Consider the following 17214-nt stretch of genomic DNA (forward strand, 5'->3'; position numbering starts at 1 on the left):
TCCAGATGAAAAATAAGCAGATCTGATCTAGGGCTGTTACTTTAAGGATGGGGAGGAAGGAGTATATATTAGTTGGAACTATTGGTTGTAGGTAACAGAAACCAAATTTAAATTGATTTCAGGTCACTTCAGTTGCTCATTTGTGTCCGACTCTTTACGACCCCATTGACTGCAGCGCACCAGGCTTCCCTGTCAATCACCAACTCCTGGAGTTTGCTCAAACTCATGTCCATCAAATCCATGATGTCATCCAGCCATCTCATCCTCTGTCATCCCCTTCTCCTCCTGCCTTCAATCTTGCTCAGCATCAGTGTCTTTTCCAGTGAGTCAGTTCTTTGCATCAGGTGGCCAAAGTATTGGAGCTTCAACATCAGTCCTTCTAATGATTATTCAGGACTGATTTTCTTTAGGATGTGCTGGTTGGATCTCCTTGCTGTCCAAGGGACTCTTAAGAGTCCCAACACCACTGCTCAAAAGCATCAAGTCTTCAGCGTTCGGCTTTCTTTATAGTCCAACTCTCACATCCATACATAACTACTGGAAAAACCATAGCTTTGACTAGATGGACCTTTGTTGGTAATGTCTCTGCTTTTGAATATGCTAAGTTGGTCATAACTTTTCTTCCAAGGAGCAAGTGTCTTTTAATTTCATGGCTTCAGTCACCATCTGCAGTGATTTTGGAATCCCCCAAAATAAAGTCTGTCACTGTTTCCATTTTTTCCCATGTATTTTCCATGAAGTGATGGGACCAGATGCCATGATCTTAGTTTTTTGAATGTTGGGTTTTAAGCTAACTTTTTCACTCTCCTCTTTCAGTTTTGTCACTATTAAAGTACCAGAGTCTCATAGGACATATAGCAGTGCAGCTGGGTTTTAGGAAATACCTGGACTTAGAGTCACAGATGCTTTTATGATTCTTCTTGCTATCTTCCTTTTCTTTCCCTCTTAGTTCTGTTTTTGTTTTTCTTGATACTGATAAATTTTTGCTGAATTCTATGCCTCATGGTAGAAATGGTCTCTGCCAGTGTTTTTCCAGTTTTCCTTAGTTACAGAGTAAACCATTTAAGATTTCTGGAGAGTGACTAAGATCGAAGTCAGTTGGTTTAGGTAACAACCTCTCAAACAGTCAGCTCTGGCCAGGGATGGAGGTGGATCCCATGATAGTCATTTGATGTTCACTGTATGGTATAGTTTGGAAATCTTTTGGAAATACAGTAGTAGGTTAAGATGGTAGGGGCAAGATGACCGTGAAACTTCTGACTCAGGGAAGTGGGTGGGTAGTGATGCTTAATTCAAATATATCGGAAGAGGCACAGGTATTGTAGAAGTATATGCTGGGTTTACTGTTTTGTTCTTATTGAGTTCAGCATGGCATTTAAATATTGTAGGCAGTTGTTTAAATCATTGAAACTTTGGGTATATAAATTAGAAAGATGTCAGCATAATTGGTGGTAGTTTAAGCCATGAGAATGCATTTAATTCCCCGAGAGGAATATTTAGAGATTGAAAAGTATAATGGGCAAAGACTGGAAACCCAAATAAGGTTGGTATTTTAGGGATGAGAAAAAAATGAAAGGGTGCAACTGCACAGTTTTTATATGAAAGTATGTGAATTTGAGAACTTTACTTATATGCTAAATATTCTTAGAGCTCTGAAGATGAGTGGGTTGAGGCTGTTCCCTCCCAGACTCCTGGCAAGGAAAAGGCCTGGAAGATTAAAGATGAAAAGTTAGAAAAAGAAGATAATCAGATTATTCAGGTAAGCCTCCTGATTTTAAACAAGTGTAAACTTACAAGAGTAGGTGAATGTTAAAGTGAAAGATCAGTGTAATTTCTTCAGTAGAAAAATTAGACTTTGTAAACAATATAACTTATACAACTAATTTAGCAATAATGCAATCTGCTGAGCTTTTGAACTTGGTTTCTTCTCCTGTGGGAAAGTTAGTATTTATCCCTATTCTAGTCTCTCAGGGTTTTCTGCTTCTGATTGTTGATAGGGAAGTGGTACTTCTCCCCTTATGTACTTGAAGCTTTGTACTGTTACATCTATCTGACCTTTCTACAGTTAGTGGAGTTCAAGTCACAGTTTTTCCCTTTACTGCATGCCGAAATTTTATTAGCAATGCTCTTAGTTGAATAGTTTACACGTTTGGGGTTGTAGTTCATATGCCAAAGAAGAGTCTTATTTTTATTTTGTTAGCAATGGTGAAGAAAGAAAGGTGGGAAGAGCTAATGTCTGAGTACCTGTTCTGTATCAGGCATTGAGCTGGATGCCTTAAGTCAGTTTCATGTTAACTCCTTACAGCGTTCCTGAAATGTAGGTGTTTTTACCCATTTTTACAGGGGAGAGAATAAAGCTTACAGAGACTAAGAAACTTGCTAAGAAATTATATAGCCATGTGGCTTTAATCCAGATGTGAATGCCCCCAGGATCTCTAAAATTTATTACTAAATGTTTAGTGTTGTTCTAATCAATTTAGATTGAAGCGACTTCTTTTTCTTAACAGAGGGATGAATGGATGACTGTTGATTTTATGTCTGTTAAAACTGTGTCATCGTGGTCACTCAAAGCTGAAAAGGAAGCTGCAAGGAAAACACAGCAAGAGAAAACCCAGGCACTTGAACAGGTAAGAGAATATTTAAAATACTTTACCTTTCTAGTTTGCCTTTAAGTGATACACATGTATATAAATGCAGTTTTACTTGTAAGATATTATTTTTTGTGGTATTTAATAAAACCAGTGGGAACAACTATGAAATGTGATATAAGTTCTTCAAAAAATTTTTTTTTGCCAGAAATAAGTATAAATGTATATTATATTTATAAATCTAGGGCATATATGGCTGAGTATAGAATTTGGTTTACAGCTTTGATTTATAAGGGTTTAGGGCTTGAACCATTTTATATGTATGGTCTGAAAATCTTTAAAGTGAGAATTTAAAGTATTCTTGAGTTAGTAGTCCCTTGAAGTGATTGGCAAAAGTAACTATCGGTCCTTCCTAGGGGATGACACTGTCAACTTAGGTGTCACATGTCTCTCAGAAACAAGTTCTATGGCATTGAAGGTCATAATTTTTTGAAGGCATTGAAGGCATTTTTTTTAAGCTAAAATCATAAAATACGTGACAATGTAATGATGGTCCGTAAATGAGATTCACTTGAAACAATAAACAACAGATGATTGGATAAGGAAGTTGTGGTACATATACACAGTGGAATATTCAGTTCAGTTCAGTCGCTCAGTTGTGTCTGACTCTTTGCGACCCCATGAATTGCAGCATACCAGGCCTCCCTGTCCATCACCAACTCCCGGAGTTCACTCAGACTCAACGTCCACTGGGTTGGTGATGCCATCCAGCCATCTCATCCTCTGTCGTCCCCTTCTGCCCCCAATCCCTCCCAGCATCAGAGACTTTTCCAATGAGTCAACTCTTCACATGAGGTGGCCAAAGTACTGGAGTTTCAGCTTTAGCATCATTCCTTCCAAAGAACGCCCAGGGCTGATCTCCTTCAGAATGGACTGGTTGGATCTCCTTGCAGTCCAAGGGACTCTCAAGAGTCTTCTCCAACACCACGGTTCAAAAGCATCAATTCTTTGGCTCTCAGCTTTCTTCACAGTCCAACTCTTACATCCATACATGACCACTGGAAAAACCATAGCCTTGACTAGACAAACCTTTGAACTCAGCTATAAAAAGGAGCACGAACCTGGAGCCTGTTACACAGAGTGAAATAAGTCAGAAAGAGAAAGACATATACTGTATATTAATGCATGTATGCGGAATTTAGAAGACAGTACCGATGATCCTCCATGCAGGGCAGCAAAGGAGACACAGATTTTGGACTCAGTGGCAGCAGGCGAGGTGGGATGATGTGAGAGAACAGCACTGAAACATGTATAGTACCATATGTAAAATAGATGACCAGTGCAAGTTCAATGCACGAAGCAGCACACTCAAAGCCAGTGGTGCTCTGGGACAACCCAGAGGGATGGGGTAGGGAGGGAGGTGGGAGGGGGGTTCAGGCTGCGGGGAGACACATGTATACCTGTGGTTGATTCATGTTGATGTATGACAGAAGCCATCACAATATTGTAAAGTAATTATCCTCCAATTAAAATAAATACATTGATTTTTTAGAAAAGAAATAAATATCTATACCAATAAAAAAACAGCAACAGAATCAGACCCATATCTGATCTAAAACCTTTTATCTTTTGAAATATTGATGGCTTTATATAGTAACAGTAGGAATAGGAAATATGAATATGGGATAAAAAGTTAATAACGTGGATTTGAGACAGAGCCAGTATGAACTTGTAGAAATGACAAATATGAGAGTTGAAATTAGAAAACTTGTAAATGGTCAGACAACAGACAATACAGCTGAAGACAGTATTAGCTAACAAGAACAAGAAAATAGTCTTTAAGAATTTATCTTGAGAGCTACTGTATAGCACATGGAACTCTGCTCAGTGTTGTATGATAGCCTGGGTGGGAGGGGAGTTGGGGCGAGAATGGATACATGTGTATGTATGGCTGGGTCCCTTCGATGTTCACCTGAAACTGTCACAGCATTGTTTTTAAATTGGCTATACCCTAATACAAAACAAAAAGTTTTAAAAAAGAATTTACCTTGAATGCCGCATAGAGGCACAAATAAGTGAAAATAAGTGATCATGAAGTCCTATGATCAATTTTTTTGTTTTGTTTTTTTCCCCCTCAGTTCCATTTTAATTTTGAAAATGTTGGTGTGATAAACTGTATTGGCTTTATAATTAAGGAGCTGCCCATTTGCAACTTTGGGGCCAGGAATTTTTGGAACACCTTTATTTCTGTTTTGTCTCTGAGTTATACCTGAAGAAGTTGGGACTCAAGGGGAAAGTACCATAGGGAGATACCCAGTGGATAGTAGAGCAAGAGAGAGGAGCTATATGACGTCAGGAAGTTGATTTTACCCATTGCCGTTACATGCTTGCTTCTGAAATCATGCTCTGCTCTTTGTAGGCATGAACAGTCTGGTCTGTTAGGGTATCACTGGTTTAGGATCTTAGGTTTTGCACATATTCAAGCCTGTTCTCTATATCAATAGAATGTAGTAAACTCTTCAGTATTTTTAAGTAGATTGAAATAGTGATTAGATTTTCTTAGAAATACTATTCCAGAAAACCTTTCCTTTCCTAAGAAACTGTAGTACTTTGTCATGCTTATCAACTTTCTAGCACTGAATTCGGAGAAGGCAGTGGCACCCCACTCCAGTACTCTTGCCTGGAAAATCCATGGACGGAGGAGCCTGGTAGGCTGCAGTCCATGGGGTCACTAAGAGTTGGACATGACTGAGCGACTTCACTTTCACTTTTTACTTTCCTGCTTTGGAGAAGGAAATGGCAACCACTCCAGTGTTCTTGCCTGGAGAATCCCAGGGATGGGGAACCCTGGTGGGCTGCCGTCTGTGGGGTCGCACAGAGTTGGACACGACTGAAGCAACTTAGCAGCAGCAGCAGCAGCAGCAGCAGCAGCAGCTGCAGCAGCACTGAACTACAGGCTTTCTAATTAATATAATCTTTTCTTACAAACTCTTATATATAAACTTCTCTGATTCAAGTAAGTTAGCATCTGTTGATCTGCTCATTTGATAAGGTAGTTTTTGTCTTTTGCACCTGTATCATCGTTTCCACTCCTGTTCCTGCTCCTCTAGTTTGAATGCCGGTTCTTAGTTGTATGTCTTCTCCTCTCTGCCTCATTTACGTCCTCTCTGCTGGAGCTGAGTTAGTATGTGTAGTGACTGAGGAGAGCCGCTGAAACTAAGAAACATACAAGGTTGAATATTATTGTGGTTCAGGCCCTAGTTTACTCTTGCCTGGGCAGTTACAATAACCTTTTTTTTTTTTTTTCCCAGCAGCCTGCAACTGATGTCAGATTAACTTTTTAAAAGTACAGCTGTTGTCATGGTCTTATTACTCTGTTTAGAAATCTTCGGTGATTCAAGTTAATGAGAATGTGTCTTTGCCATTTCTAATATTTCCTTTCACAGATGAAGCTCTGCTAGTGGTGTTTCATGCTCTACCCTCCTTTCTCATTCTGTCCTTGAGGATATGAAGTACATTTTCTCTTAGAAAATTTGCAAAGAATAAACTGGGCATGCTTGGCTTAGCCCTGCCTTTCCTTCTTATGGAACAGACTGCAGAGATTGTGTGGCGAATGAGATGATGTGGGGGTTAGTTCAGCGCATTCTACACCTGGGAAAGTCTGCCTCATTGCAGGGTTCAGTTAACAGATGCATTTGGTGTCCACTGAAAGAAAAATTCCACGTTAGCCTTCATTAACAATAAAGGTGATTTTTGTCTTTTATGTCTTCTTTTGTGTGTGTGTGTGAGTGAGTGAGTGAGAGTATGCTTCTTACCTTGCTCAGAGCGTAGATTGAAAAGAAAGGTGCCATATTTATTGCACCTTTATATTTATTTTTTTTTAAAGACCTCAAAATGCTGCTTGCAAGTGGAGTCCAAACAGATTGGACTCTTTTTCTTTTGGGTGATTTGCACTTCACCCAAAATAGTTAATTACTTTGTGTTTTTCTGCAAATTCCTGTCTTGGAATTTTTGTTCATCTGGGTTTTTCTAAGTACATGCCCTCTGTCTCTGTATGGCTGCATCTTGTTTATCCTTCAGGGCTTAACTTGATATATATGATGAAATTCTTATTATTTCTTTTGATTGAAATAAATCTCTTCTTCTTTTATGCTTCCATAGTACTTTATTTGTTCCTTTACTTTATAGAACTTGTAGTTTTCTATAAAATACTCTAATTTAATAGTCTTATTTTATTTCCCTTATGAGATTATAAACTTTTTAGAAAACTATATGTGCTGCTTTATTCCTTTTATACATTTGAAAGGGAAGAATATTTAATATTCTTTTACCCATGAATTTATTTTGCTGCCTTGTAAATACCTGGACTTAGTCCTGATGTTTGATAACCCTGTAGAAATTTTTTATTTTTGCTGAGGTAAACATTGAGATTATTGTTCAGGAGTAAATCATCTAGACTAATGAGTGAGAGTAGCCAGTTTTCAGGCATCCACAGACCAGTTTGAGTATGTTGTGCCTGGCGCATCATGTTAGTCTCTTGTTTCTTTCTTCAGATGATGGTTAGCATTTTTATTTTTTTATTTTTGTAATTGTTATTTAAAAGCTTTATTGTGCTTTTAATTTAATTTTGTTTTTTATTGAAGTGTGGTTTATATTGAATATTAGTTTCAGGTGTGCAACACTGTGATTCAGTATTTTTATAGTTTATAAAATAGTGGCTGTAAGTCCCTGTGCTGTACAGTATGTCCTTGTAGTTTATTTTGTACATAGTAGTTTGTACATCTTAATTCCCTACCTCTGTTGAACCCCTTGACATTACCTTTCCTTACTGATGACACTAGTTTGTTCTGTGAGTCTGTTTCTGTTAGTCATTTATTTCACACATAAGTAATTACTGCAGTATTTGTCTTTCTCTGTCTTGGCTTATTTCACTAAGCATGATACCCTGTAGGTTCATCCATGTTTTTGAAAATGGCAGAGTTTCATTCTTTTCATACAGTTGAGTAATATTTCAGTATGTGTGTGTATATCACAAATTGTTTATCCATTCATCTATTGATGGATACTTAGGTTTCTTCAATATTTTGGCTGTAGTGAACAATTCTGGTATGAACATTGGAGAGAGTACATATGTCTTTTTGAATCAGTCTTTCATTTTCTTTGAATGTATACCCAGGAATGGAATTTCTGGATCATATAGCAATTCTGTTTTTATTTTTTTGAGGAACATTCATACTGTATTCCATAGTGGCTGTCTCAATTTACATTCTTGCCTATAGTGTACTAGGATTCTTTTGTCTCTGTATCACCAACATGGTATTTGTGGTCTTTTTGATGATAGCCATTTTAACAGGTGTGAAGTGACATCTCATTGTGGTTTTGATTTGCAATTCCACAGTGTTTAGTGATGTTGAGCATTTTGTCATGTGCGTGTTTTGGCACACATAGACGTTTGGAAAAATGTCTATTCAGGTCTTCTGACCGTTTTTTAATTGAGTGGTTTACTTTTTGATATTGAGTTGTAAGAATTGATTGTATATTTTAGATATTAACCCATTGTCAGAAATATTATTTGCAAATGATATGACCAACATCTTATTTTAGAGACTGATTCTGTTGATATGTTTTATTTCCGTGTCATTTCTTTTACTCACTCAATAGTCTTTCATAATCTAACTCTGCTGTTTTGTAAATTTCCATTCCACTTTTGTTGTTTTTTCACTCTTACAAACTATTACAAGCAGTGCTAAATTTCTCCATAGTACATATTTAGAAGTGAAATTGCTAAGTTATGAAGTATGCACCTATTTTCTTTACAGACACGTGCAAAGACGTAGTATCTGTGTATTGTCCCTGAAAAATGTATGTTTCTTTACCATACTTAGTGTCTGTATTGTCATACTTAATTTTTGTCATGCTGATTAATGTGTAAGAAATTGTATTTTGTGCATTAGTATGCATTCCTCTGATTACTAGGAGAGATCTCGTCATTGCTTTCTTCTGTCATTTAGATTTCTCATAGTATGAGCTGCCTGTTTATGTTTTCTGTTAATTTTTGTTCTGGGGTTGTCTTTTTCTCACTGATAGTAGTTCTTTATATATTCAGTCGTGTCTTTTCTATACTTTCAGGTAGTATCTCATAATTTTTATTACTTGTCAGTTGTCCATCTCAGTATGTAATTTTAGTCTTTGTTATCCTGTTGAGTATCTGATGTGTATCTCTTCGAGTGTCTAAGAGCACTGGAAGGAATTTCTTGGTTGTAGATACTATGGCATGTTATAGTAGACTAAAAAAGGAGGTGACAGAATCTTTTTGTATACACTATAAGAAGTCAACATTCAGAAAACGAAGATCATGGCATCCGGTCCCATCACTTCATGGGAAATAGATGGGGAAACAGTGGAAACAGTGTCAGACTTTATTTTGGGGGGCTCCAAAATCACTGCAGATGGTGACTGCAGCCATGAAATTAAAAGACGCTTACTCCTTGGAAGAAAAGTTATGACCAACCTAGATAGCATATTCAAAAGCAGAGACAATACTTTGTCGACTAAGGTCTGTCTAGTCAAGGTTCTGGTTTTTCCAGTGGTCATGTATGGATGTGAGAGTTGGACTGTGAAGAAAGCTTAGCACCGAAGAATTGATGCTTTTGAACTGTGGTGTTGGAGAAGACTCTTCAGAGTCCTTTGGGCTGCAAGGAGATCCAACCAGTCCATTCTAAAGGAGATCAGCCCTGGGATTTCTTTGAAGGGAATGATGCTAAAGCTGAAACTCCAGTACTTTGGCCACCTCATGTGAAGAGTTGACTCATTGGAAAAGTCTCTGATGCTGGGAGGGATTGGGGGCAGGAGGCGAAGGGGACAACAGAGGATGAGTTGGCTGGATGGCATCACTGACTAGATGGATGTTAGTCTGAGTGAACTCCGGGAGTTGGTGATGGACAGGGAGGGCTGGCATGCTGTGATTCATGGGGTCGCAAAGAGTCAGACACGACTGAGCGACTGAACTGAACTGAACAACATAATTCTTCCAACAACAAAAATAAGTCAAATCATGCTATTTGTTTATCCCCCCAAGTTAACCTTTAACTAAAATTTTTTGTTTGTTTTTTATTTTCTTCTATTTTTTGGCTTGCAACATGTGAGATCTTAGTTCTCAAACAAGGGATTGAACCTGCTTCCTCTGCACTGGAAACGTGGTATCTTAACCAAGGAACTGCAGAGAAGTCCCTAACTTAAATGAACTTTTGTTCATTGAAGATTCTGTACTTTTTTGTCAGCTCATGAATATGTTTCAAATGCTTAAAAATTTTTTTTTCACCAAACATTTTTGTTTTCAAAGGTTTGGTTCATATTACTAGAAACTAACATTTAATTCCTTCCATTCTTTTCTATCCAGTTACCTTTATTATTTCTAGTAATTGCAATTTTTAGTTCTAAGAAGCATTTTCTGACACCCTAAATAAAATTGGGTACCCCTAGTATATGTTTCTGTAGTAGCCTTTAATTTTATAGCACTCATCTATATTAATATTGCTGTCTTTCCCCTTTCTCAAGGCCTTAATTTCTTTGATGGTAAGAACTATGCCTGGCTTGTTAATTATAGCCTCAGTGCCTAGCATCCCTCATGACTCACTGGTAAAGAGTCCACCTGCAATGCAGGAGATGTGGGTTTTATCCCTGGGTCAGAAAGATCCCCTGGAGAAGGAAATGACAACCCATTCTAGTATTCTTTCCTGGAGAATCCCATGGGCAGAGGAGCCTGGCAGGCTACAGTCATGGGGTCACAAGAGTTGGGCATGACTCATGACTACACCACCACCACCAGTGCCTGGCATAGTGCTTGGAACACGGTAGACTCCCGCATTGTTACTAGGTTATTATCCTCTCTTTCCTGATTACTGCCACAGTTTTCTGACTGGTTTCCTACCTCTAATGTTACTCTTCTCCAGTCTTTTGTCCACTCTGAAACCAGTTTGCTCTTTGTATAATACAAAGCTGATCGTGTTTATGACTCACCATTGCCCCAGCATAAAGCTCCAATAGCTGTTTCAAGTGGCTCCTGTGACCTAGTCTCTGATTATTGTGCAACCTAATCTCTTGTTGCTCCTCATTCATGCTTCTAAAGTTTTATTTAAGTCTGAATTACTTTCTTTCCTAAAACTGCAGTGTTTTCCCTTTCCTCTAGGGTTTTAAGAACATGCTTTTATTTTTGTCCTTGGCGCACCTTAATGCTCTTGGTACCCACAAAAGAAACTGGCTAATTCTTACTCATCCTTAGGTTTAATACTACTCATATTACTTCCTCTAGGAAGTGTTTGATTTGTCAGCATGAGAGGAATTTGAATTGTATATGGTTTTAGCACTCTGTACTTCTGTCTTCAAAGCACTTGTCAATTACTTGTATATTATCTGTATTCTTCACTATCTTATAAGCTAGTAAGGGCTGAGTTAGCGGTATTGACTGTTTTATCTTCTGCATCTAACACAGTTTTGATTCATGGTAGGCATTCAGTAAACACATTGAGTGAATGTTAATTTAGACATTATTTCCTCCAAGTTGGAAAAAGTGTGTCTTAAGAGTGTTTTATCAGTTGCTTCATTTACTATTATTTTCTCCCATTCTGAAGGCTGTCTTTTCACCTTGCTTATTGTTTCCTTTGTTGTGCAAAAGCTTTTAAGTTTAATTAGGTCCCATTTATTTATTTTTGCTTTTATTTCCATTACTCTGGGAGAAGGTGAGGGTGGGATGATTTGAGAGAATAGCATTGAAACATGTATATTGCCATATGTGAAACAGATCGCCAGTCCAGGTTCGATGCATGAGACAGGGCACTCAGAGCCAGTGCACTGGGATGACCCTGAGGGATGGGATGGGGAGGGAGGTGGGAGGGGGGTTCAGGATGGGGAACACGTGTACACCCATGGCTGGTTCATGTCAATGTATGGCAAAAAACACTACGATATTGTAAAGTAATTAGCCTCCAATTAAAATAAATAAGTTAATTGGGAAAAAAAAAGTGTTTAAAATATTTTGCTAAGGTTGCAATTGTTAACTCAGTCTCAGATTTTTAATTTATTAATATATTTTATAGTGGGGTTATTTTAAAATTGTGACCTCTAAAAATGTTTTATTCCAGTCCAGACTGCTAGAAAGAGAATTGAATCCATACTGGAAGGATGGTGGGACAGGTCTTCCACCAGAAGACTGTAATGTGTCATCAGTCACTAAAGGTATCTTTATATTTTGCTTGTAGCCACATAAACATTTCTTGTTACTTGGTGTTCCTAAGAAAATGACCTGAGTCTGCTAGTAGATTGGCAAGATGTATTATGAATTCCAAAAATGAATAACAGTCCAAATCAGATTTTGAGATGTATTAAATCTGACTTTTATTACTACTTATTTAAATATTTCTGCCTGATGCTATAATTTTGATCAAGTCTGAAAACATCTGTGTCTGTTTATATATTTGTAAAACAATGATGTATATTGATTTTTTGATGTGAAATTTGTACAGTTTTCTATTATGAACATCTATGGGTTATTACTAAAGGTTCAGTTTACATATAGGAAAGCAATGATAAAACATTTGTAGTCTTTTAAGACCTTATTTAAATTATTAGTACTTGGCAAGATTATTTTACCTCAAATATGGTAGCAAATTGATTAAATATTTTTATACTCGATAATGTTTTTATATTTGAGTTTATATTTTGAATGGATTAATGCAAAGCGTGGTTCTGTAAAGATTTAATATTGCTTTGGTTTGTTACATTCTATGTGTGATGTATGCATGCTCAGTTGTGTCTGACCCTTTTGTGACCCCATGGTTTATATAGCCTGCAGCCTCCTCTGTCCATGGAATTTTCCAGGCAAGAATACTGGAGTGGGTTGCCATTTCCTCCAGGAATCTTCCCAACCCAGGGATCAAACCCACCTTTCTTTTGCCTCCTGCATTGGCAAGTGGGTTCTTTACCACTGTGCCACCTGGGAAGCCCTTTACAAAATGTATACAGTATTATAAGGTTGTGAAGTTTCATTAAAATGATGTATAAGTATTAAATATGTGATTTCATATCTTCAGAAATTTTTACTTTGCCACCATTTATAAATTTGTATTGACCTTAGGATAGTGCTGTTACTTTCCAGCAGACGGAGATAAAATACTTAAGCCATATAATCACACAGTATTTAAAAAATACTTATGTGCCAATTAAGTGTTACTCAGTGAAAAGTTTAATTAATTACAGTTAACCAAGTATACACATAGTAATATTATAAATTGTTATCTTTTCATCTTAGTGATTTCTCAACAGAATGTTCTTTTTCTTTTTATACACAGTGTATTTTTATTTTGGCCATTTATCATGTTCCTTTGTATTTTATGAGAGATGTCCCTGGAGCCACGTATAGGTTCCTTTTTATTTTGTACTGACGTTATTAGTAATTATAGCCTTTTCTTTATTGCCTTTTATCATGGGCAGAAATGTCTCTGCTGTGCTATATAATAATAGCTATAGTCATATAAAGGTGTCTTTGAAATACTGATTTTTAGAAATTTAAGAGTTTGAGGATCATAGGTTTTCTCAGTGAACCATCATGTAGGACTGATTAAAGCCTTTACCAATACCTGTTTTCAGAGGACAGTCAATAAGTTCATATATGGGAAAGACTTAGAATTGATAAATCCTGTCTTTGAGTATATGTATGTAGTCAGCAGGTTCTTCACTGATTGAAGACCCAACATTCTACTCTTAAGCAGTATCTTTCAGCTGGCTGAACCAGCAGAATCAAAGGCAGTAAGAGAAAAATGACCTTACACAAAGGTTTTAGAGAGCCTGTCTCTGTTCCCTTTCACATCATGCTTTCGCCATTTCCCTCTCATATTTATTTAGGAGGAATAATGACAGAAAGCTCCAAATATATCCCAGAGTTGAAATTAAGCTTTAAAAAATGATCTACAGGGTTTTTTTTTTTTTTTTTTGCATATGCAGATAGTGTAGTCATTCTGTTTAGACTAGTGGTAGAGTTGAAACTATAAGACCCCTGGAAGTATTAATATTATAAGAATAATATTAAGAACGTATGTAGAGTTTATATCGAAGGACTTGGACTTTGGAGTTTGACTTCTTGAGCTTAGAATTTTGGCATTTCCACTTACTTCTTCCGTGATTTGGGAAATGTTTCCTGACCTCTCTGAGCCCAGTTTAAATGTAGTAGGAAATAATGGTATTTCCTGTCTTATACAGTTATTGTGAGAATTAAATGAGAAAAATCTTTTATCATAGTATCTAGAACATAGTAAACGATAATGATGATGTCAAATAATTGTCCTTATGATGGAATGTTTTGGGAAGATTTTATCAACAGATTTTTGTGTGCGTGATGATTGAACTGCCACATACACAATAATTAATGTTACTCTTGATATTTTTCCTTAGAGAAAATTAAGTGGAAAAGTAAGCATGTTTTCATTGTCCATACAAAATTATCTTCAGTCATATTTTAGTAATGGGAACATTTGTACAGTTTTTAAGTTTACATGGCACATTTTTGTATTAGCTTATTTTCAGTAACAGCCATGTGAGGGTAGCAAAGTAGATGTCCCAATTGATTATAGTTAATATCTAATTTTCAGGAAACTAAGACTGAAATTGGTTAAGTTATTTACCTATAGTCATGTGAGTAGTACTAGAACCCAGCTTTTCTTTCTAATTCTAATATAGGGTTAGTTACTCTAAATTTTCCTTAGAAGACTTTGTTACCATGTAGTTAGCAAAAATTCTTGCCTTAAATCTCTGTATTTTTGTTCATCGAATAGAGTTTTTCCCTCTTCATTTTTTGGCTTTCTCTTATAGAACCTTTTGAGAAAAAATTTAAAAGGTAATTTAAATCAACTGCCTTATTTTATAGATAGACAAAGTTTAAAGGCGTTAATGACTTGCTTAAGATCTTACAACTGTTTCGTAATAACAACAAGACTAAAATCTAAGTCTCCTGGGACTGAGTTTATTGCTATTTTCATATTATTCTGTCTTCTGAGAAAAATGAAGATATAGCTCAGATTTACTTGATTGTATTTTGTCTATAACAATTCAACTTTTAATTTTAAAGCATATGCTCAGCCTCTTAATTTTTGACGTATAAAAAGCAGACTTCAGATGTAGTCAATATTAAGTGCTTCATGGAAGATCCCCTGGCAGAGGGCATGGCAATTCACTCCAGTATTCTTGCCTGGAGGATCCCATGGACAGAGGAACTTGGTGGGCTGCTTGCATAGGGTTGCAAAGAGTTGAACATGACAGAAGTGACTTAGAGTGCATGCACATACCAATGAATTTACTGTAGCTATTTGATATATATTTATCTCAGAGAGAAGACAGGGACCATACTTTATTCATGATTTTTTTGTTTATAAAAGTTATATTTTTAATAAGCTGATATCCCATTCACCCCTGTTTTACCCCCTTATTATGTTTTTATTTCCTTCTGTGTTTAACAGATTTTCTTATTTATAGTAAATGTTCACAAAATACTTGTTGGGTTTAATTATAGATGATAATTATAGATGATAATGACAGATGCTACTGCAAATTGATATTTTTGATTTTTAAATATTAAATTCATGAATTCTCTTGTTAAAAATATTTTATTATTGCTGTTATTGGGGCCAAGGGGTATGGGCCTCAATTGCATATTGATTATTATTATTTTAATGAATTTTTATTAGAATATAACTGCTTTATGATGTGATTTTTTCTTTATTTTTTTGTATTAAAGTCTAATTGCATTACACTGTTGTGTTATTTTTTGCTGTACAGCACAGTGTATCAGTTATATGTGTATATATATCTGCTCTTTTTTAGCTTTTCTTCCCATTTAGAACAAATGGGAAGAAAATGTTGCCACAGAGGATTGAGTAGAGTTCCCTGTGCTATACGATAGGTTCTCCTTAGTTATCTGTTCTTACACATGTAAGTGTATATATGTCAATCCCAGTCTCCCAATTCATCCAACCCTCCCTTCCCCCTTGATATCCACTGTTTGTTCTCTACACTTGTATCTCTATTTCTACTTTGCAAATAAGCTCATCTGTACCATCTTTATAGATCCCAAATATGAGTGATAGTTGCACAGTCATGTCCAGATCTTTGTGATGCCATGGACTGTAGTCTGCCAGGCTCCTCTGTCCATGGAATTCTCCAGGCAAGAATTCTGAAGTGGGTTGCCATTTCCTTCTCCAGGAGATTCCACATATAAGTGATATTTTTCTCTTTTGACTTATTTCACCTATGATGGTCTCTGGGTCTGTCTGCATCTCTGCAAATGGCACTATTTCATTCCTTTTTATGGCTGAGTAATATTCCATCCATTGCATATAAACACCACATCTTCTTTATCAATTCATCTGTCATTGGACATTTAGGTTATTTATATGTCCTGCATGTTGTAAATAGTGCTACGTGAATATTGGGGTACCTGTGTGCTTTTAATTATGGTTTTCACATGATATATGTCCAGGAGAGGGATTGCTGTGTCATATGGTAGTTCTGTTTTTTATTTTTTTAAGGGAACCTCCATACTGTTTCCCATAGTGACTGTATCAATTTACATTCCCACCAACACTGTAGGAGGTTCCCTTTTATCCCCACTCCAGCATTTTTTGTTTGTAGATTTTTTGATGATGGCCATTGACTGGTGTGAGGTAGGAGTTTGCATTTGCATTTCTCTAATAATGAGAGACTTCACACTTGACTTCACATTCCAAGATGTCTGGCTCTAGATTAGTGATCACATCATCATGATTATCTGGGTCGTGAAGATCTTTTTTGTACAGTTCTTCCGTGTATTCTTGCCACCTCTTCTTAATATCTTCTGCTTCTGTTAGGTCCATACCATTTCTGTCCTTTATCAAGCCCATCTTTGCATGAAATGTTTCCTTGGTAGCTCTGATTTTCTTAAAGAGATCTCTATAGTCTTTCCCATTCTGTTGTTTTCTTCTATTTCTTTGCATTGATCGCTGAAGAAGGCTTTCTTATCTCTTCTTGCTATTCTTTGGAACTCTGCATTCAGATGCTTATATCTTTCCTTTTCTACTTTGCTTTTCACCTCTCTTCTTTTCACAGCTATTTATAAGGCCTCCCCAGACAGCCATTTTGCTTTTTTGCATTTCTTTTCCATGGGGATGGTCTTGATCCCTGTCTCCTGTACAGTGTCATGAACCTCATTCCATAGTTCATCAGGTACTCTATCTATCAGATCTAGTCCCTTAAATCTATTTCTCACTTCCACTGTATAATCATAAGGGATTTGATTTAGGTCATATCTGAATGGTCTAGCGGTTTTCCCTACTTTCTTCAATTTAAGTCTGAATTTGGCAATAAGAAGTTCATGATCTGAGCCACAGTCAGCTCCTGGTCTTGTTTTTGTTGACAGTATAGAGCTTCTCCATCTTTGGCTGCAGAGAATATAATCAGTCTGATTTTGGTGTTGACCATCTGGTGATGTCCATGTGTAGAGTCTTCTCTTGTGTTGTTGGAAGAGGGTGTTTGCCATGACCAGTGCATTTTCTTGGCAAAACTCTATTAGTCTTTTCCCTGCTTCATTCAGCATTCCAAGGCC

General features: G+C 36.7%; 1 protein-coding gene across 2 annotated transcripts in view; it reads left to right on the plus strand.

The window, feature by feature from the left end:
* Positions 1–17214, plus strand: part of CWF19L2 (CWF19 like cell cycle control factor 2) — a 155464-nt gene that overhangs the window by 17960 nt on the left and 120290 nt on the right. For both annotated transcript variants that reach the window (XM_069554927.1, XM_069554926.1), the window contains exons 4-6: positions 1649–1759; positions 2508–2627; positions 11729–11822. In XM_069554927.1, the coding sequence (XP_069411028.1) occupies positions 1649–1759; positions 2508–2627; positions 11729–11822 (325 nt within the window). The remainder of the gene's footprint in view (positions 1–1648; positions 1760–2507; positions 2628–11728; positions 11823–17214) is intronic.

Source organism: Ovis canadensis, chromosome 15 (genome assembly GCF_042477335.2).
Source record: "Ovis canadensis isolate MfBH-ARS-UI-01 breed Bighorn chromosome 15, ARS-UI_OviCan_v2, whole genome shotgun sequence".
Taxonomy (NCBI): Eukaryota; Metazoa; Chordata; class Mammalia; order Artiodactyla; family Bovidae; genus Ovis; species Ovis canadensis.